Source organism: Macrotis lagotis, chromosome 7, assembly GCF_037893015.1.
Source record: "Macrotis lagotis isolate mMagLag1 chromosome 7, bilby.v1.9.chrom.fasta, whole genome shotgun sequence".
Lineage (NCBI taxonomy): Eukaryota > Metazoa > Chordata > Mammalia > Peramelemorphia > Peramelidae > Macrotis > Macrotis lagotis.
This window is the reverse complement of record NC_133664.1, coordinates 14,226,079-14,246,707: the sequence shown is the minus strand read 5'-3', so window position 1 is coordinate 14,246,707 and position 20,629 is coordinate 14,226,079. Positions and strand designations below refer to the sequence as shown.

Below are 20,629 nucleotides of genomic sequence, written 5' to 3'. Positions count from 1 at the left end.
TTTTAATTTTTGTGTATTATAATTTCAATTAAATTACTGTTGACAAAAATATTTGCTAAGTAAAATGAAATCCCAAAGCAAATAAGCATGTAATTTCTTATCACTCAAAAAGCACAATTATTACTGCAAAAAACAGAGTTGGTGGGAAGTTAAAAGAGAACACACATCTGAAATTTATTCTCTTCTTCCTTGGGTTAAATGTCATAACAATAAAAGTCTAAAAAAAATGAATAAGTTAGATTATAGTTAAGACCCACTGTATTTGCAACCACAGCTTGAAAATGTGAGAGTCTGCCAATCCCCAAATCTCATTGATTCAGGTTCTCCTAACTTTGAATTTGAGATATGAAGAGGAAAGACAAGTGAAAAAGCTTGAAATTCTTAAGAGGATTCAGTTTTCGTGGCTTTGCAAATCAGAACAACTGATTTCTTTGCAGCTCTACTATTTGCAAAATCACTTCAAGATTATAAACAAGTACACTCTAGACCTTTTTTACAATAAAAGTTGTCTATTTCAAACCCTTAGGACATATTCATGATAAATTTCTGATATTTGATAAAAATCCATCCCAACCTCATAACTTATGCTACCCATGGATTCAGAGTGCAGCCTGAACTATCCCCTACATCCCTTTAATTTAATATAGCTATTGGAGCAATGTGTCATGCTTCACTATAAAGGTTTCTAATGGGCTTTGTTTAAATATTCTTGCATTCCAAATGGGACAAGGGACAAGAGAATGTGACCCTTGAAGAAAAATGAAATTAAATTTTTTAAATATTACAATAACTTTGATTCAGCAAATAAACTTTAGTGTTTTGTTCCATGTCATAGAGCTGTAAAGAGTCAAAAGGACAAATTAGAACAAAATCTTCCAACTCCAAGCCAGCACTATCCAGCATTCTACCCTTCATAGTGTGCTTTCCTCTTTCTATATTTTTGTCCAACTTGAGTATGTTGAGTTTAACGTGCTCACCACTTCAGATTAGAGTTTTTGCTTTTGAAGACCTCCTAGATACTGCAAACTCTTGATATCCGATAGTCAAACTGGAACTAGAGTCACTTCCCTTTAAGATCATAATTCTCTTAAATTCATTTGTAATTCATAATTTCCAAACATTCAGACTAATCTTTCTAAATTAGCAAGATTTAACATACTCTTATTTCACTGAGATTTACCCACTATCCTATTTGTCCCTTTTCCAAGGAAAGGGCTTCAACACTTAAAAACTCATTCATTCAATCACATACAATCTTAAAAAGTGAGGATTACTTGCCTGGTCAAATTGAGTTACTTCTTGTCCGGAAGGAATCTGTAGTCCCCAGAGTCTATATTTTTTGGCTACATCAGGAAACTGTAGATTCAAAGGAATCTCAACAATTTCAGAGCGATTTAGAATCTCTGTATTTCCATAGTCAATGTACCTTACCAGACACTGTGAGAGAAACATAAAGGAACAATAGAAACAGTAGGGCCAAAATCCAGGTTAGTTTAGCTGCAGTCCCAAGAGAAAAATTCAATTATTACTTAGGAACATATTTATGTTTCCATTCTATCAACTACTCGTAAACTTCATAATAAATCATGTGCCACATTCTCTCAAAATTGCCAAATCATTTACTAAGCACTTACTGCAGGCCAAGCACTAAATGCTTTTAGAAATGAAGCTAAGCGGGCGGCTAGGTGGCATAGTGGATAAAGCGCCAGCCTTGGAGTCAGGAGTACCTGGGTTCAAATCCGGTCTCAGACACTTAATAATTACCTAGCTGTGTGGCCTTGGGCAAGCCACTTAACCCCATTTGCCTTGCAAAAAAAAAAAAAAACCTAAAAAAAAAAGAAATGAAGCTAAGATTGCTAAGGAGTTCTGCTAAAACTTTGAAATAAATGAAATCGAGGCCCAAGAAAATAATTCTTCAGACAATATTTGTTTGAATTTTAAATACAAGTTTTTTAATTTGATCCTTCAAACATTTTAACAATGCACAGGCCCAAGAATTTCACATCTACCTCCTACTTCTAATGTCAAGTGGCTTAAGTCTGCATTCTTTACTTCAAGGTGGGAGCAAGTGTGTCACTTTTAAGGGAGAAGGAAAGAGGAAAGGAAATGCAACCCTATCTCATTAAAAACCCTGAGTTAAGATGCTAGAAATACATAGACAAAAAAAAAAAAAAAACACAACCCATCCTGCCCTCAAGTACCTAACAGTCTAGGGATACAAAACAAAATATGAAGCACAGACAAAATAATTCCAAGAGTAAGAGTATGGAGGAGGGGAAAAGGAGGAAGATATCCTGAAGGTCTCAAATAGAAGGTGGCATCTGAGTTATGCCTTCAAGATTCTAAATGATGGAGAACAAAGGAAGCACACTCCCATTATGAAAGACCACTTGTGCCAACGACAAAGAACCTGCATGTTAAGAACAAGACGACCAACTTGACCAGAACAAAGAGGAAGAATATTACGTAATAAAACTGAATTTTTAAAAAAAGGTGACTGGGAACCACACAACAAACAGATAAGTCTAAATTTTGTGCTGGGGTAAGTGCAAGCCAATGAAGATACTTGAGGAAGGGAAATGACATGGTCAAAGTTATGCATTTGGAAAATGTATTGAGCAGCTATATAGGTGATGTCTATGACAGACAAGATGGAAGTAGGGAGACAAATGAGGAAGCTATTGCAGTAGCCTAGATTAGAGAAAAGAGCCTTAAGTAACCATAAATACAAAGGATATGCATGAAAATTGTTGGGGAGGAAGACTGACAAGACTTGCAGCTCATTCAGTAAAGAGGACCCAGAAGAGTAGAGAGATAGGGACAACATCCAAGTCATAAACTTTGGTGATCAGGAACAGAAGGGCGCCCTTGGCAAAAAAAAAAAAAAAAAATTAGGGAAACTTAAGAAGGGAAGGGACAAAGAATCAAGCATTTATTTAATATGAAGTTGTTGTTCAGTTCACTTCTTCGTGATCCCATTTTGTTCAGTCACGCAGTTACTGAATATCGAAGGCCATATTTGAACTTACAAAAATGAACCTTCCTGACTCCAGGGTCTATCCACTATGTCATCTTTTAATTAGTAACTCTGCTAAGTGCTTTAAGTATATTAACTAATTTGATTGCCCTTCAAAGTACCTTATGAGAAACTGTGGGGGTGGCTAGGTAGCGCAGTGGATAGAGCACCAGCCCTGGAGTCAGGAGGACCTAAGTTCAAATCCAGCCTCAGACACTTAATAATGACCTAGCTGTGTTGCCTTCAGCAAGCCACTTAACCCCATTGCCTTGCAAAAACCTAAAAAAAAAAAAAAAAAAAAAAAAAAAAAAAAAAAAAAAAAAAAAAACAGAGAAACTGTGACAGAAAAGATAAGCAGCAAAGAGCCAACATCCAAGTAGTTTAATTCTAGTCACAAGAGGAAAAGAGAAAGAAAAAAGAGAGTGACTATGAGAATAAATAGGAATTCTATTTTGGAATATGTTATATTTCAGATTCTGCAGGATAGCTTGTCCAGCAAGCAGATAGATACAGGTAGTGGTGCAGGATTGGAGGTTCAGAGAGATATGGGCTGAATCTCTAAATCCTACACAGAGCTGATATTTGAAACTCAAAAGAGCTAATGAGCAGACCAAGAGAAAGAATATGAGGAGACAAGGAGGAACTAAGAACCCTAGGGACCACACATATTTACTGGGCAAGATGCATATGATTAATTAATAAAGCATACCAAGAAAGAATGAACATGTAGTTAGGAAGAGAATCAGGAGATAGATGTATACCAGGAGTCAAAGGAGGACAGAACAGTTCAAAGAAAGGAATTGTTATTGTCATATTACAAAAAGGGAAAGAGAGCAGGAACAGGAAAAAATAAGAGCAATATTTCTTTCCCAGTCCCAAATATGATCAGTTATACTCTAGACCCTTCATAGAACTCATATGCAATTTTGTGCAACTTTTTGCCTCCAGAAACTTGGCTAAATCACTGATCTTTCAAAATACAGTTAATTTTATTTAAATTCTCCAAAAATCAATTCCACAAGTTTATCATTGGAATTTACTTTCACTGTTTTTCTTTAACACCACCTTTAAAGGCACTAAGCTCTGAGGAACCAATAATATGGAAACTAAAATAGAAACTACTTTAATCAATTAACAGCAAAGGACTATGCTTGGGAACAGTCCAATCACTATTCTACCAGTTCAAGTCAGCTATTTCAGGCCCCTCCACCAGCTGCTTCTGTTACACTTTTTTCTAGCCTTGCTCCCCACATCACAGTTCAGCATAAAAGTGTGAGGCAGTAAACCCAGACCCCCAAGCTCCAGATACACTCCTTCCCCTTGCTTCTGCTCCTCAGGAAGCGTCTCTTCTTTCACTGCTTAGCTCAGGCTTGGTTCCAAGAATCCCCTCCTCCCATGATCACCCTCCCATGACACCCCCCCCCCCCGACTGCTGTTAATGTTTTTTTGCTTCCCAAATTACTTTGCATTTACTTAGCTGTGTCTGCCTTCTATGTCTCTAATAAAATGCAAACTCTTGGAGGGCAAGGTCTATTTCCCCATCTCGATGGTCTTGGTGTTCACTCATGAGTGCTTGCTAGACTCATTACTGTGAGCCAGAAGGGCTCGTTCTAGGGGTTATACCATTATCAAATAGGAGGGACAAAGGACCCCAAAGATTTTAGTTTTAATTCCCCATTTCCCAGAAGATAAAGAAATGAAGGCCCAGAGAGCTTAGATGCCTTGCTCGAGATCATATTCCTTCTGTCTCTCCATTAACTGTCCACATCTAAGAGACACAAAGGGACTTTCTACTACTGAATAACTTCCAAAATTCAATCACAGAAGCTTTCTCCAACATGCAGCAACCCCCCACTACTGACGACCCTCAAAAACCCTCCAGTTTTGTATCCTAGGGTTCATATTTCAAAAAAGCAAAAGAGTTTAGTATGTGGGGCCTGCCTTTTCATCACTGATGACTTTCTGCACTTTACATCTGTACCAGCACTTATCTTCAGAAAACAACCCAGCATAAATCTGCAAAAGAGAACAGTGAAGCAAAATTGTCAAGTTATAAGCAATAAGTGACTTTTGGAAGACAACATTTAAAAATGTGAAAAGCCTCATTTTCTAGAAGCTGCTCTTCTATCAGGAGACAGAATTAATGTGGACACAGCAGTCAGGGAGGCTCCAAAGTCTTAAAAGGGCACTAACACTTTTGGAACATCTTTTAAAGATTCTTTGTTGAGTAACCTTAAAATAAAATACTGTTAAATAGAATGAAAGTCAAGGTATGAATGGCTACAGGTTTTTTACCCTAGAAGATGTCAACAAGTCTAATTGTAGAACTTGAGTTATATCCAAGAAAGATTGACATTCTTCACTAATATATTAATTTGTGCATAGTAAATTATGTTAAAAGCCCTTATAGCAGATTATTCATTTAGCTAGCTCTTTCATAACTGCTTTCTACATGCTAGGAGGGCATATTCATCCCCAGAAATCAGATCCAGCAAAATATATACATGGTTAAAGTTTCTAGTCATACCACTTCCTTCTTTAGGATATTCTAAATTATATCCTCTCTTTTAAGCATTTATAATGTAACTTTTAGAGCTGTATAAATTTACTAAAATTGCAGTTCATACAGGTTCTTAAACATATATTTCTTACCAAATATCAAAAATGTACTATAAACTCTAGAAATTAAGAAAATATAACTCCATATAGAGACCAAAAAAAGGAAAAATAAGAGTACAAAGACTGAATAGACTAATAACAGCAAAGAATGGCTCACCTTGTTTAAGTCAGGATTCCCAAAAACTGAATTGGACTGAGGACAAACTTCAGCCAGAGCACAACCTATCTTCACAATATCACGATTTCTATTGATGCTCTAAGAAAGGATAAATGGCATGGAATCAAAAGAAAGAATGAAAGCAAGAGATAAAAGTGTTAACTATATTCCAACAGGTTTGTGTGTGGACAGCTTTATTTTCTGCCACTTTAAGTCTTAGGGCAATTTTTAAACTATTTTTCCTCTAGAATCCACAATTTCATTGGCATGAGTATTCCCCCCACTGCCACGGATTGTTTCTACAATTTGGTGAAACGTCTTCCTGATTGGGGCAGCTAGGTGGCACAGTGGATAAAGCACAGGCCCTGGAGTCAGGAGTACCTGGGTTCAAATCCAGTCTCAGACACTTAGTAATTACCTAGCTGTGTGGCCTTGGGCAAGCCACTTAACCCCATTTTGCCTTGCAAAAAGCTAAAAAAAAAAAAAAAAAAAGTCTTCATGATTTGGTGTGGTCAAAAAAAATTCTAGCTCCTGTTAGGGAACCTAGCGATCAGCCCCTCTGAATTGAGTTAGTCTATCCCTCAGATTCCAAATGGTTGGTTATCTGATCCCCACTTTTGAACCTTTGGGATAAGATCTGTCAGACCCTGTAGGCTTTGCACCTTGATTGTGGAAAAACTAGGATCATCTCCATGCCAGAGTGATGCACAACAAAGGAGACTAGAACCAAACTAAAATAAAAACAATTTGTTCTCTAAAGATTTGGGGGACTTTACATAATAGATCAGATTTCTCTATAGTGATGAGAAGCTTCCCTTAACAGGATATTCCATGAGATGAGGATGAAAAACCTATTTCTTGGAAATTCCTCAAGAACCCATTAATGATCTATCATTAAGCTGCTTGAGGACATTAAGTTTAAGATAAAAATCCATGGATTAACGAGAAACTCCCTTTCTGCCTCCAGGAGATACCTGGAATCCAATCTCACTGATAAAGAAACACTACCAGAGTTGTGCATTCCTTGATGCTCAGCAATTCCAAATTCCAAATCCCACCAGTTCCAAAGCAAGAGGGAACTCAAGGCTTCTAGATCAGCTAAGACTCTTAAAGAAAATTCCTTGTACATCTTCAACAAATGGCCATCCACTTTGCATGAAGGTAAGGAGATACTCCAATCCATTGCACTTAAAAAGATCTTAAGAGTAAATATTCCTTTACTTTGAGTATAAATTCTTTGTACCAATCCATACATTATTCCTAATCTTTAGAGCACTAGGTGACCCTAGGTTCTACCAAATCAGAGAAGCAATCTGTAGCAGTAATGAACAGAACAACTCTTTTATTTGTGACATCCCTTGGGATACCTAAAGACAGGTACTAAGTCCTAACCTTTCCTCTCTCAAGTCTTTTTCTCCAAGCTAAACATCTCTAGTTTCTTCAATCAGTTATTAAATGGCATGAACTCAAAGCCTTTCAAAGTGGCATCCAGAACTAAACCAGAAAGGTCAGAGTGGGTACAATATAATTGGAATAACTCCTGTGATCCAGACACAATAAACCAAAGAATGTAATCACTTCCTAGGCTGCCAGATCACACTGCTAACTCATATTCCATTTAGTGTCTACTAAAACCTCCAAATCTTTTTCAAACTCCTCTTTAGACATGATTCCCCCACTCCTACTTGTGACTATGAAGTCAATTCTTTTATCCCTAACACAATATCTTGTGTTTTTCCCTATTAATGTTATCGCCTGAGACTCTAGTAGTGACTTTCATGTACTTTGGCTCTCTAAAGTATTATGGTATTCAAATCAGAGGCCAGTATAATATGTCTTTAATATGAATTTTTTTCCCCAGATAATTGGGATTAAGTGAGTAGCCCAAGGTCCACAGCTAGAAAGGAATTGAGGCTGGTGTTCTATTATACTGAGTCATTCAGCTGCCCCATACCAATTGTCTTTGACACTGCCTTATTCAATAAAGGTTAATGGTTTAAGATAATGAGTGACCCCCATATTTTTGATTACACAAAATTACACAAGATGGTATTTTTACCTGTGCCCAAAATGTGACCGCATCTTCTACATGACTTCCAACCACATCCTCAACTGAAACCAGGATGACAGGAAAAAAATCACAAGTGACTCAACATTAACTCGCTCTTAAACACAAGAATTTGTATTGTCAGTACCTTTATTATAGGTTACGTCTTCATCCATGTTGACCGCCCCTGAAAAACTAAAATTATTCAATACCTTGAATATGGTAATGATCATGGGATCATAGATTGAGACCCTGAAGAAACACCTCCGTAGCAATCCAGACCAACCCTTTCATTTTTACAGATGAAAAAAACAGAGGCCCAGAGAAGGTTTATGGCTTGCCCAAGATTACAGAGGCAGAATTCCAACCTGTGATCTTTGATGTGCCTGAAATTCCCCCATCTTTAACCACCGTAGGCTTCCCCCTCCCCTAACCCCCCTCCCAGAGGCCTCCCAGGCCCCTTTACCACAGGAAAGCAGGGACTAGGTCTGGCCATGACCCCACCAGATGGATATGTGGCTGCTTCTTCTGCAATAAAGAAAGAGCGATGAAAGGGAGGAGGCCGGGCCCGGGGCAGGGCGGCTCGCTGGGCTCCGTCCGGCCATCCACGGGGCCCTGGAACCCACCCAGCCTCCAAAGCACCCACTTCCTCACCCCACTGCAGGATGCCGGGGCTTCCACTGCCTTGGGCTGGTTGTAAAGAAAATGTTCTAAGCCACTTGGTTAAATAGCTAATCTTACTGAAAATCGAGCTCGCGGTGGTGGGTTCCCAAAGAAATTGCATCCTTAAAAAACCTGAAGGGCAATTTCCACAATGACCTAAGAAAACTGTTTTGGAATGGCTTGGACCTTTATTATTAAAGATCTTGGAATCGCACAAACAATACCAAAGGGATCCAATAGCCCCCATTTTTCCTCAAATATAACGGACTGCCTCATGAGAAAAAAAAATCAGTGTTCCTATTAGTTCATGCTTCTGAAATGAATGTGAATGACCACTGGGGACCCAATCGTGAGTCACCCCCAAAACCAAGGCAGTCTGGGCCACATTGTCCCGTGAAGCCTCTGAACAGGTCCCGAGACAGCGCCCGGGCCGAGGCCGCTCCGACAGGCGCGAAGGCTTGGGCCAACTGCAGCCCCTTCGCCTCCCCCCGGGACCCCGGGGACCCCGGCCCGGGACCCCGACCCCGGCCCCGGCCCGGCGGGCGGTTAAAGGTTCTGGGAAGGCGGCGGCTCCCCGGGGCTCCCGGGGCTCCCGGGCCGGGCCGCGGGCACCCGCCGGCTAGCGGCGGCGAAGCTGGGGGTCGGGCGCGGCCGGGCCGGGCCGGGGTCCCAGCGCCCCGATTCTATCTTGGAATATTTTTATAACAGTATCGCCATCTAGGGCGGGGGTCCGGGGGGCCCCTCCGCGGCCGGGCCTCGGTTTCCTCATCTGCTTACACCCTCCGCTGTCGAGGCGGGGCCCCGCCGCCCCCCACCCCAGGCCCGCGCTCGGGGGGCGCCTGCTCCTCCGAAGCCCCTCCACAAACCATCCAACGGCGCCGGGGCGGGCGGGGCGGCCCGGCCCGCGCAGCTGGAACCGCCGGGGCGCCCGGGGCCCCCTCGCGGGCCGGCCCGGGCCACCAACCTCTGGGCCCGGAGCTGGGCTGGTCCCTGGTCGGCGGGGCCTGGGTCCATCGGCGGCCCCTCGGCGCGGCCCGGCCCGGGCTCCTCTCCTCGCCCTCGCCCCCGCGGCCCCGGGCGCGGCACCACAGCCGCCCCTCCCCCGCCGCCCGGCGCGCGCCGCCCCACGTGACCGCGCCTCGCGCGCCCCGCCCCCGCGCCTCGCGCCTCGCGCGCCCCGCCCCCCCGCGCCTCGCGCCTCGCGCGCCCCGCCCCCGCGCCTCGCGCCGCCCCCCCACGTGACCGCGCCCCGCCCCCGCGCCTCGCACCTCGCGCCTCGCGCGCCCCGCCCCCGCGCCTGCGCGCTGTGGCCCGGCCCTCGGGAGGCGGGAAGGGCAGGTGGCGCGGGGCCGGGGCGGGGCGGGGCCCGTCTCCGTGGTGACCGAGGGGAGGCGGTGCCGAGAGGCCCCGCGGGCCGCCCCTCCCCCCCGCATGCGCCCGGGGCGGGGGCGGAGACAAGCGGTTCCGGGTTAAAAGGCGGGCGCTGCCCCGACTGATTGGGCTCATTTCCTGCAGCTTTGGGCAAAGGCTAGGCTGCAGGGCCTGCTGGCCTCCCCGCGCGCATCGCGGCCCAGGGGCACAGGGCGGGCAGCCGCGGCCTCACCCTGGCTTCCCGGGCCCTCACCTCCTCTGATGCCCCGTCCCCGGCGGTGCAGACGCGCCTGGGCGACGGACGTGGGCACACACCTCGATGGGCAGAAGGCACAGAAATGCACCGCGCGGCCCCACTGCCACCCCATGGCCCGCCCCTAGCCCGCTCAGTCAGGGCAGGCGGGTGCCAAGCCCAAGACTGAACACCCCGGGCATTCCCGACCCAAACAAAGACTGGATGTCCAGCCTAATTACATAACCATCATCTCCTAACATGGGCCTCGGCCTGCCAAGTCCGGCTACTGCGATTAAGGGACATTCATAGTCCAATTTTTGGCCAAATGGTTTACCCAAACTGCCTCTATGCTGAACATGCTTTATGTGGAATTTCTTATTGCTCCGATAGGAAGGGACCACAGTTGACTAGTTCCAAAATGAAAAGAAAAACCACCTTAACGCTTATCTTTGTAGGTTTGCAGGAAGCCACATGGAGGCTCCCCAACCAACCAGTTGATGGTCCAACCTGTGATTTGAAATCTTGACATAGTTAAAATATTCTCTCTAAATACTAAACTACAATTGAACTTAAAGCTCCAAAGAACAAAAAAATACCCCTACTCAAAACAAGATTCTCATTTTACTCCTAGCTTCATCTATCATCTATTCAACCTTGCTTTAATGTTGATAAACTTATTTTGCCATTGGATTTATCAGCCTGCTATTTCTAATAATAGTGTATTTTTGTTTTTTTGTAAAGAAAATTTCTCTCCCTGCTTCCTGTTCCTCTGCTTGAGAAAGGAAGCAACTTGATGATAGATGATTTGCAGTCATTTTTTAAAAAAGGATTTTGTGTAAGAAAAAAAATTGACATAAAGTTTTGAAGCTAATATGTTGATGGTAAAACTGTGACATCAGATGATCTACAAGATCTTATCAAATGAAAACCAGTTCTCTAAAGCTATTAAAATACAATTTTTTTTTCCTATCCAAGTTCACTGACCCCTGAAATCTACTCCACCCCACTCCCCATGAGAGTAAGGCATTGTTGGAGATGACTCTCTTTTCCTATGTGAGTAGATCATTTGTGTATAGTAGATCACTATAGTTGAACCTGGTACAAATGACATTGGCCCATTCTTCCCCTGGCAAAGGCACTGAAGCTTTTGAATAAGGCCAGCAGTCTCGGAAGTGCCAACAAGGAGCACTCTACCCCCACCCAAGATAACAAGCAACATTTATTAAAACCTACTTTAGACTAAGCCGCGTGACTGGTCCACTCATTTACACGGATCCATGAGAGAACTTTATAATTTAAAAAATAAACAACTGGAAAACCAGTCACTGAAGCCCAGAGCCTCAGGTCATACACAATGACCCAGGTGATGCCATTCCCTAGTCAAGAGTCAAGCCTGCAGAGGAAGATGGTCTGGGAAGCACTGTGTAGGGCAACACCACCTGAGAGGACCTAGATCTGTCATTTCCTACTTGGAAGGAAGCCTTGGAACTGAGATCATGAGGAAACAAGAGAAAACTTGGTGTCCATCATAGCTAAAGGATTCAGCCCTAGCTGAAGACTGCAATTCGAAACTGGAGGTGATGGAAACTCATCTGCCCATTAAGAACCAAGTCAAGGGGTCCATGGAGCAAACCACCCAGTGCCATCCGAGCTGTGCCCATGATGAGTAAGCAACCTGTCCAGAATAGATGCCCAGGGATACATTTCTTACAGACTCTTGGGGCTCTGCAGTTGTGTTGCCTAGGTCACCCAAAGAGCTCCCAGTATATGAGCCCCTCACCCCCATGGCCATCATAGAGTATATTTGGAGTGGGGAAATGAATATTGTTCTTGGTATGGCATTTGAGTAAATGCCTTTGCTAAAAAAAAAAAAAAAGTGAATCTGCCAACTGATTATTAATAAGAATACTAAGGGCTTCTGAACTGAAAGATTTAAAAGGAGAGAATCCTTGGACTCTGGGAACAGTTAATTTTTCTGGGGTCCCACATTTCAAATTTTATGGTAAGTTGGAGTTGTCCAGAGAGGAATGCTATAAAAAGTTTCTGTTGTTTTCTCGCTAAGTATGGACTACTTTTTCCCTGGCGATGAATCCTTAGAAAACAATTCACTAGGACCCTTCTCAAAGCTTTTCCAGCCCTGCCACTGGTCTAGTCTGCGATTACCAAAGGCAAATCAGACCACTAGGAGGCAGCAGAGTATAGGCATTAAGGGAAAACTAATAAGCTATGTAATAGCAAATTCTAAATTTCTTTCCATTTCTCCTATTCCAGAATTTACCAAAAGGTTATTTCTTGTACACTTGCTTCCTAGCTATGTGACCCTGGGCCATGTCACTTATTCTCCACTTGCCTCAGCTTCCTCACTTGTAAGATGGGGGTAATAACGGTACCCACTTCCCAGGGCTGCTGTGAGACTCCAAAGAGAGGCTCCATCCCAGAGCTTAGCCCCAGATGTGGCCCATGATCCAGATACTCCCCAAGCCTTAGCCCTTATTGTTGTTCCATTTCCTAGTCAGGTCCCTCTTTCTCTTTTTTTTTTTTAGTTTTATTTATTTAAGGCAATGGGGTTGAATGACTTGCCCAAGGTCACACAGCCAGGCAATTAAGTGTTTGAGGCCATATTTGAACTCAGGTCCTCCTCACTCTGAGCTGGTGCCCTATTTAATGCTCCACCTAGCTGCCTCCCCTTCTTTCTCTTCTAATTTCCCCCTAACAAGACAAGACTCGGGATCAGAGAACACAGCTTCCAGAATGCCTTTTACTGTCAATAAATGGGATTCAGAGGGATGGCCAACAAGATGCAGTTTCCACCAGGTGCCAGCTAGAAATCGACAAGAAACAGGACCACCTGTGGTGGTCAGCTAGCGGATGGAGGTTGGGGTGACATGGAGGCCTGGGTTCCTGATGCAGTGAATGGTCCTCTTGTTGAAAAATGACCCTAAATATGCAAAGGCAATTTACAGATGAGGAGATCAAAGCAATCCATAGTCATATGAAAAATTGCTCTAAATCATTACTTATTAGAGAAATGCAAATTAAAGCTTCTCTGAGAGACCACCTCACATCTCTCAGATTGGCCAATATGACCAGAAAAGACAATTATCATTGTTGGAAGGGTTATGGGAAATCTGGGACATTATTACATTGTTGGTGAAGCTGTGAACTCATACAGTCTTTCTGGAGAGAAATTTGTAACTACGCCCAAAGGGCAACAAAAATGTGCATACCCTTTGATCCAGCAATACCACTACTGGGTCTATACCCTGAAGAGATTATGAAAAAGGGTAAAAACATCACTTGTACAAAAATATTCATAACAGCCCTGTTTGTGGTGGCAAAGAACTGGAAATCAAGTAAATGTCCCTCAATTGGGGAATGGCTTAGCAAACTGGTATATGTATGTTATGGAACACTATTGTTCTATTAGAAACCAGGAGGGACGGGATTTCAGGGAAGCCTGGAGGGATTTGCATGAACTGATGCTGAGCAAGATGAGCAGAACCAGAAGAACACTGTACACCCTAACAGCAACATAGGGGCAATGATCAACCTTGATGGACTTGCTCATTCCATCAGTGCAATAATCAGGGACAATTTGGGGCTGTCTGCAATAGAGAATACCGTCTATATCCAGAGAAAGAACTGTGGAGTTGGACCAAAGACTATTACCTTATATTTAGGAAAAAAAACTGATATCTTATTGTCTGATCTTGCTATCTCTTATACTATATGTTTCTTCCTTAAGGATATGATTTCTCTCTCATCACATTGTTTGGATCAATGTATACCATGGAAACAATGTAGACTGACAAATTGCTTTCTGTGGGGGAGGGGGAGGGAAGTAAGATTAGAGGAAAAATTGTAAAACTCAAAATAAATAAAATCTTTAATTAAAAAAATGCCCCTCAAAGTAAATAAAATCTTTATAAAAATTTTTTTTAAATGCCCCTAAGACTGAAACATGTTATAATCAACAGAAGGAAAAAAATACATCTAGCCCCATGAAAATCAGAATGAACATAAGATGCTCAACTCTACCCCATCTTTATAAAGCCCTAGAGCTTAAACAAACCAATGGCACTGTGACTCAGCTCAAAGTAAATTAATTTTGGTGACTGGAAGGTCCAGAGTATCACAACATGACTAAATACCACGCGATATGTTACCGATGATAGATTTTAGAGACACTGTGTTCCACTGTTTCAATCTAGGTTTCAAAGTGTCCTTTTAATTCACTCTTCCCCAATTTGGAACTATCACTTCAGTCTTACCATTCCCCTCATCTAAGAGCTACACATATTTGACACCAACTTATTGCAGGCTGAGGAGAAGAGAGGCTTCTACTGGTTCCCTTGTGGCTTCCCCTTCTGGGACTCTGGAATGAGTCAATTGGGCTCCCAAAATAGGGCAGGCACCCGGGGACTCACCATGGGCACCTCCAAGCCATCACAAGGAAAATGTCTCCATTGAGTATTGGCTACTTACTTCATCTGACTGGTTGCATCGAGCTACATCCCTCATTTCTCAGTCATAGAGAAATCTGGAATTTAAACTCAAACACTTTTAACAACCTGAAGACTATTACATTTTAACATAAACAATGGCTTTAGAGAAATGGCAAAGTTCTGTTTAACAAAATGTAATAAACAAATTAAGAGCTCTAACTCAAGACTCTACAGAGGGAAAAATGAGGATTTTTTCATAAGGTTTACATTTTTTTATTCTGAATGTGAAACCTGCCTTTACATTCTCAAAAATGCCCACTCGCCATCTCAGCATCTATTCTTCTAAGAGAGAAAAGGCTGAGTCCAAAGACCTGGTTTGTCAGAAACTTTCTGTTCTGCTTCCAGATGCCCACCCCTCTCTTCCAAGAGGAGAAGCCCAAGTGAAAGAGAACAAGCTGGGGGGGGGGGGGGGGGGGGGGGGACTCACGACAGAGATAGCCACGCTATGTTTTTTGGCAAAGTGAACCTAACTCCCACAAACAAGCCCAAAGAATGGCTAACCATGTAGCTTCCGGAGAGGGGAAGGGAGGATCTACCTACTGCAGTTACATTTATTCATCAAGACAGTCAATCCCATCCTTCTCCCTTTCAGTGTTTCATTGTGAAGGGCAAGGTCCCCACTGCTTTCTTCTTGGAAGCCTTTTCCATTTTTAGCTGTAAATAAAAATATAGTAACATCAGAGAGAGATAATTCAATGATCAACTGGCATCTAACTTTTATTAGCTTTTTATTTTATGAAAAGTTAGAGTAATAGCTAACATTGATCTGCTGATCGCTTAACCCCTCCACCAAGAGTCAGAAATAACTGGAGAGGACTGATGAGAGACAACCATATATTAATAACTAGGCTCACAGTAAGACCTAAATCTCTTCAATGATTTTGCACTTTTTAATGGAGAAACTCCATGGGTGAAGGACATCCATTTGCCACTGACATTTTAAACATCTCTTCTCTAGCCACTGATTTGACCACCTATCGCCATCCTCAAAAAGAGAACCTTAATTCCCACTTCTGCCAAGAAAACAGAGTCTGCCATCCATTGACACCTTCCTCTTCATCCCAAATACATTCTCCTCCTCCTCCTCCTCCTCCTCCTCCTCCTCATCCCCCAGCCTCCCCTCAGTGTTACTCATTGTCAATTTTGTAGGGTCCTTTCAAGACCTCCTCATCTTCTGGTCAAGGCAGCCCCCTCCCCCATCCTCTAGGACTCTGTCCCTTCACTCTTCCTTCCCTTCTGTCTTTCCGTGTCTCAGATGCCATCTCACCCTGGCACATCCCTCCACTATGCTAGGCCCCTTTTCCCACAGGAACGTCCTGGGGGTGGCCTTTTTGGGAACAGGTCCAGACCCAAGCTACTCATGCTTCTTACTCAGGATGTGGCCACCCCTGTACCTGGTTATGCTTCCCCCACCCCAACTTGAAAGCAGGAGTTTGACTTTTCTTTGTGTATCCCAGAGCTTAGAATAGTTAAATCCCTAGTATATGCCTGCCAGGCTGCTGATATTTGAGAACTCAAAATTTAAAAAGAAGAATGTTAAAAAGGGGAAAAAAGAGAAACATTTGACTAAGCTGGGAAGATAAGGTCCAAAACAACTGTACTATATGCCTGTAAGATGCTTCATACCACTTTATCTGGCAATAAAGGTTGATGTGACCTTGATGAAGCCACCCAGAGTTAATCACAGTCATCTACCTTCCCCAAGGCCAAGTCTCCTGAGATGTGGACCTCTCACAAACCAAAACATATCTGAGGCAAGCATAAAAACATTCGTGATTAGCAAATTATTAAGCCATGTCTATTCTAACAATAGGGTTCTCACCCTATAAAAAGTTACATGACTAAAGGCTTTCTTTACCAAAATTCTAAGTGTCATCAGAATGATGCTTCCTGAACCTGGCCTAGTAATCCTGTGTGCTTTGTTTCCTGCTCCCTGCAGACCCTCGTCTAGAATGAACTGTGACAGTGTGCCTTCTACTGATGGTGTATTGTGGCTTTTTGTGCTCTGCTGCCTAGCACCAAATCCTAAGCAGAAGCCAGCAAGTGTTTGGTAACAATCCCCTGTAGAGGCAAAGCCTAAGGAGTCTCAGTGACTTCGTGACAAGTAAATGCTTAACAAAAGCATTGGTAGAAAACAAAGGTCTCTTCTTTACCCTTTCTTGGTAACGCCGTTCAAAGTAAGCCATATCATCTTCATCGGTTCTCCTTAAGGAAGATGCTTGATTACTTGTACCTGAAAATATTTTTTAACAAGATTACTCTAAACATGCCAAATTATTTTATTTATTTTAAGTTTTAAAACTCTCTAGATGGACAGTTAGGTGGCACAGTGAATAGAGCACTGGCCCTGGAGTCAGAAGTACCTGAGTTCAAATCCAGTCTCAGATAATAATTACCTAGCTGTGTGACCTTGGGCAAGCCACTTTACCCCACTGCCTTGCCAAAAAAAACCTAAAAAGAAAAAAAACTATCTAGATGGCTTCCATTTCTTTTCTCTCATTCTAGGCAAAAGATGAGAATACAAAGTCTACTACCCTGGCAGTATGTGCCTGAAGATAACAGGATCATCAGATAACAGTTGGATTTTTTCGTGCCTATCTAAAACATGAAGGTTTGTGAAACACCTCCCCCCCCCCCACCCCACATCACTGTGCTCCATTCCCTTTGGACCCAGAGGACTCAGGTTCTCCACTGGGAGAGCGTCTAAGTCAAAAACCCAGAGGGATGATCTTCTGACCCTCCCAATTCAACTGACATAAAATGGGAGATGTAGATCAGCCACCCAAAGAGGTTGCCTTGGGCTCTGTCTTTTCAATAGCTCACGAAGCTTCTTCATGTTCCCCAAGACTGGTCAAAAAAGAATGAACAAATGAAATGCAAATCAAACACACAGAGATATGAGAAGTGGATAACATTTAGAAAAGAGACTCCCAGCTGCCTTCTCTGTGTTCTGAAGTGAAATAAAACTTTTCTCTTCATTTAACTGCATTATCACCCACTGGCCTACCTTGAGCAGAGCTTGATGATGGCTCTTGGAATGCTCTTAGGAATGTGTGATCTCTGGCAGTAACTGGAGATTCTAAAAAGTGAAGTGGAGGTGCACCTAAGTAGAAAAACAATATGAGTAATGAGGAAATGCCATAACCCTTAGAAGGATACCAAAGATATACAGCAACAGCCCAAGATCTCAGGACTGGAAAAGAGCTCAAAGATCATCTCAGCCAATTCACACCCAAAGTCTGGGTCCTCTGTAGGACACCACCACCCTCTACTGAAAGGCCTCCATGCCCTCACAGATGGTTCACTTATTTCTGGCCAGCTTGAATTACCAGTCAATTTTTCCTTGCATTGGAGAATGAAATGGCTGAGAAGACCCCAAGAGTTGGACGTGATTCACTAATCAATTTTCCTTAGATGGAGCCAAAAGTTGCCTCTGGAGTCAAAGAGAGTGAGTTTAATCCCTCCTCCACAGGCCAACTCATAGACTTGGAATTAGCTTTAGAAGTGATTGTATGGGAGACACTGGCATAGGACTGCCCAGCGTGGCGTGCTCTCATCATTGAGGGCTCTAGGAGGAAGGCAGAGTTAAAGAGGCACAAAGGAAACGTGACATTCATAAGTTTAGAGTACCCAACCCAGGTGTTCCCATGGACTATTTGTACCCAACCTGTGGTAGAACATCCAGAGCTCATATTGGTCTCATCAGCCACAGCTAGACACACTGTCATTTGTCTCAAACATAGAGATGTCTTTTTGTTCTTCTTCAATAATAAAGAACCAACCAATTTTCGTGTCCACCCAAGTCTTCTCTTTCCCAAGATAAATATCCCCTGTTCCTCCAACCAACCCTCCCATCCTTGGCACTTTCTCCACCCCACCCAAGTCATTCAGTTAAAAATGCATTTAATGAAATAATTACCAAAACTCTCTGTATTAAAAAGTTTGAAAGCATTCAACTCATTCTGGGAATCATCCATCTTGTAGAATGTATGGTGGATGAACAAGCAAAAAATAAAAAAATAAAAGTCACAAAGGTCTCTAGTGATTCACAGGAGATATGATCCCAAAAGAGGGAAGGAATGAGGCTCACAACTTCCTGTCTATCCCCAGAATGTCCAGAGTATGGCCAGTAAGCAAAGTGAACTAAGGGAGATTCAAATAAGGAGTCAAACATTGCAGAAACATCCCAGCTGGGAGGGCAGCCCCTCCTAAAAAGTCAGATACAGAGGCAACTGGGGCCCCAGACTGTGGCATGGGGACACCACAGGGAGAGGACTGTTGGGATCTCACTGGGAAAGAACCAAGACTCACTCTTCCTGTTGGGGTGGAAGACTCTGATGGAGCTAGTTGAGTGATAAAACCTAAACATGCACCAAAGGAAAATAAATGGTGAGAAAACAGCTTGGCAGCAAAAGGCAAGTGGGCAGGTCTGGGGGGAGCCCCTGCATGACTAAGGGAGGCATCAACAGGTTTGGGGTGCATATAGGTGATTTTGCCAAACTCTCTCTCCTCAGGCACCTTCACTCTAACTCACAACCTCAGAACATAGAGATGAAGGTCTTGCCCAGAGCCCCCTCCAGGCTATGCTACAGACAGTTCAGGAGCTGGCAGGATGGAGACCGGGGCTTCCTGTCTCCAAGGCCATTCTCTGTCTAGAAAGCAGTACAACTTGATGCCATACTTAGGGAGCTTTTATTTGATGGCTAGTGAGAAACAAACGAAACAAATATGTGTTGGTCTTATAATAATCAAACAGCGAAAGGAAAGCTTGAGAAGGCCGATTATTACTGGAACTGAACAAAGGGGAAGCCAGCAGGGTCAGGCAACCAAGATGAGCCAGGTCTCAACCAGCATTGCTGCAAAGAACTAGGCAGCCAGTTAGACCTGTAGTGAATGGGTCAGGGACAGGTTGCTAAAAGATCCCTCCCAACCTTTACAGCAGCAGGGGGAGCCACTGCCTGGGCCTCCAGGCTCTGGGGATTTTCTCCTCATTTTTCAGCTGGTTCTCTGGAAAGAAGAAATGAGGGTGGCATCCTAAACATTCCTCAGGAAAGAAGCATAAGCCACAGTACAATATAACGAGGTGAGCATCAGAGGACTCCAGACTCCAATATGTTGCTAGCTACCAATGGCCACTCACCTATTCCACTGTCATCAAGTCTCAGATAGCCTTCTGCCAGTGAACTAAATCCTGTTAATCCTCCCAATGAGGCATAAGGAACATCATGGCCCACTGGCTTTCCCAAAGCAAGTCTCTCTTCTCTAGTCTCCACCACTGTCTCATGTGCATATGCAGGATGACCACAACTACAAGTAAAGGAACTATGGAATCCTGGGCACTTGGTACCTGTATAAAATCAGAGAAAAAAGAACATCTGTCAACATCAATAAGTCTGTAACTTAAATGAGGCAAAGCAGGACAGGGGCCCTCCCCATCCTCTACAGTCTCTGACAGACTCTGACCTCAGCTTCTGCCCAACTCCAGCCCAGGTCGTAAGGATGGCCAAGACAACCAATAGGGTAGAGAGGAATAAGGCCATGGACTAACAGCTGGGCAGGGAATTAGAAGGACCAGAGTTCAAGTCCTGCTCCAGGGATTCTCAGACTCAGGCTTCTCATCTGTCCCTTGAGGACAATCAGGTTTGTAGCTCCCTTGGGAATGGAGATGTTGTACAATGTCAGCTTTGATGTGGGTACCTATTTACCTCCAGGAGTTAAAAAAAGATGGGAAAGATGATGGCAAAAATAAAAAGGAAGAAGACTCAAGACAAGAGTGTTCCAAAGTTTTCATGCAGCTTGACACTATTGAGCTGAGGGATCACATCCAAAAAGAAAGTTTACTTAGCAAAAACTCAGTCCCCCAGACTTACATATGGAAAGTAGAGACTATGGTCAGGACTTCCCTATTTGTATCACAGTGCAGAGATTTACCCTTTGAAGTTATCCAAGAATCATTCTATTAAAAGTGACAATCTAAAATGAATAATAAAGCTTCATCTCAAATGATTTCCAAAAC

At 43.3% G+C, this 20,629-nt stretch overlaps 2 protein-coding genes and 1 long non-coding RNA gene across 15 annotated transcripts in view; 1 reads left to right on the top strand and 2 right to left on the bottom strand.

Annotated features, from left to right (window-relative positions):
* The window catches only part of STK31 (serine/threonine kinase 31), a 78,417-nt gene extending 68,813 nt beyond the window's left edge, over positions 1-9,604 (bottom strand). For 4 of the 8 annotated variants that reach the window (XM_074195479.1, XM_074195482.1, XM_074195475.1 and 1 more), the window contains exons 1-6: positions 8,306-8,367; positions 7,988-8,034; positions 7,852-7,904; positions 5,793-5,891; positions 4,958-5,032; positions 1,279-1,437 (exon numbers count right to left, since the gene is read on the bottom strand). In XM_074195479.1, coding sequence (XP_074051580.1) covers positions 1,279-1,437; positions 4,958-5,032; positions 5,793-5,891; positions 7,852-7,904; positions 7,988-8,015 — 414 coding nt within the window. In that variant the 5' untranslated portion in view covers positions 8,016-8,034; positions 8,306-8,367. Of the gene's footprint in view, positions 1-1,278; positions 1,438-4,957; positions 5,033-5,792; positions 5,892-7,851; positions 7,905-7,987; positions 8,127-8,305; positions 8,368-9,368; positions 9,422-9,466 lie in introns of those variants that run through there. The other 4 variants (XM_074195481.1, XM_074195480.1, XM_074195476.1 and 1 more) reach the window with 4 other exon arrangements.
* LOC141494375 (uncharacterized) lies at positions 2,439-17,604 on the top strand. The gene is made up of 3 exons (XR_012470422.1): positions 2,439-2,542; positions 6,760-6,953; positions 17,119-17,604. It is a non-coding gene; the product is annotated as an uncharacterized LOC141494375 (long non-coding RNA).
* Positions 10,172-20,629, bottom strand: part of FAM221A (family with sequence similarity 221 member A) — a 27,756-nt gene continuing 17,298 nt past the window's right edge. For 3 of the 6 annotated variants that reach the window (XM_074195484.1, XM_074195489.1, XM_074195487.1), the window contains exons 4-7: positions 19,754-19,960; positions 17,621-17,716; positions 16,767-16,846; positions 15,018-15,267 (exon numbers count right to left, since the gene is read on the bottom strand). In XM_074195484.1, the coding sequence (XP_074051585.1) occupies positions 15,202-15,267; positions 16,767-16,846; positions 17,621-17,716; positions 19,754-19,960 (449 nt within the window). In that variant the 3' untranslated portion in view covers positions 15,018-15,201. Of the gene's footprint in view, positions 13,047-15,017; positions 15,268-16,766; positions 16,847-17,620; positions 17,717-19,753; positions 19,961-20,629 lie in introns of those variants that run through there. The other 3 variants (XM_074195485.1, XM_074195486.1, XR_012470421.1) reach the window with 3 other exon arrangements.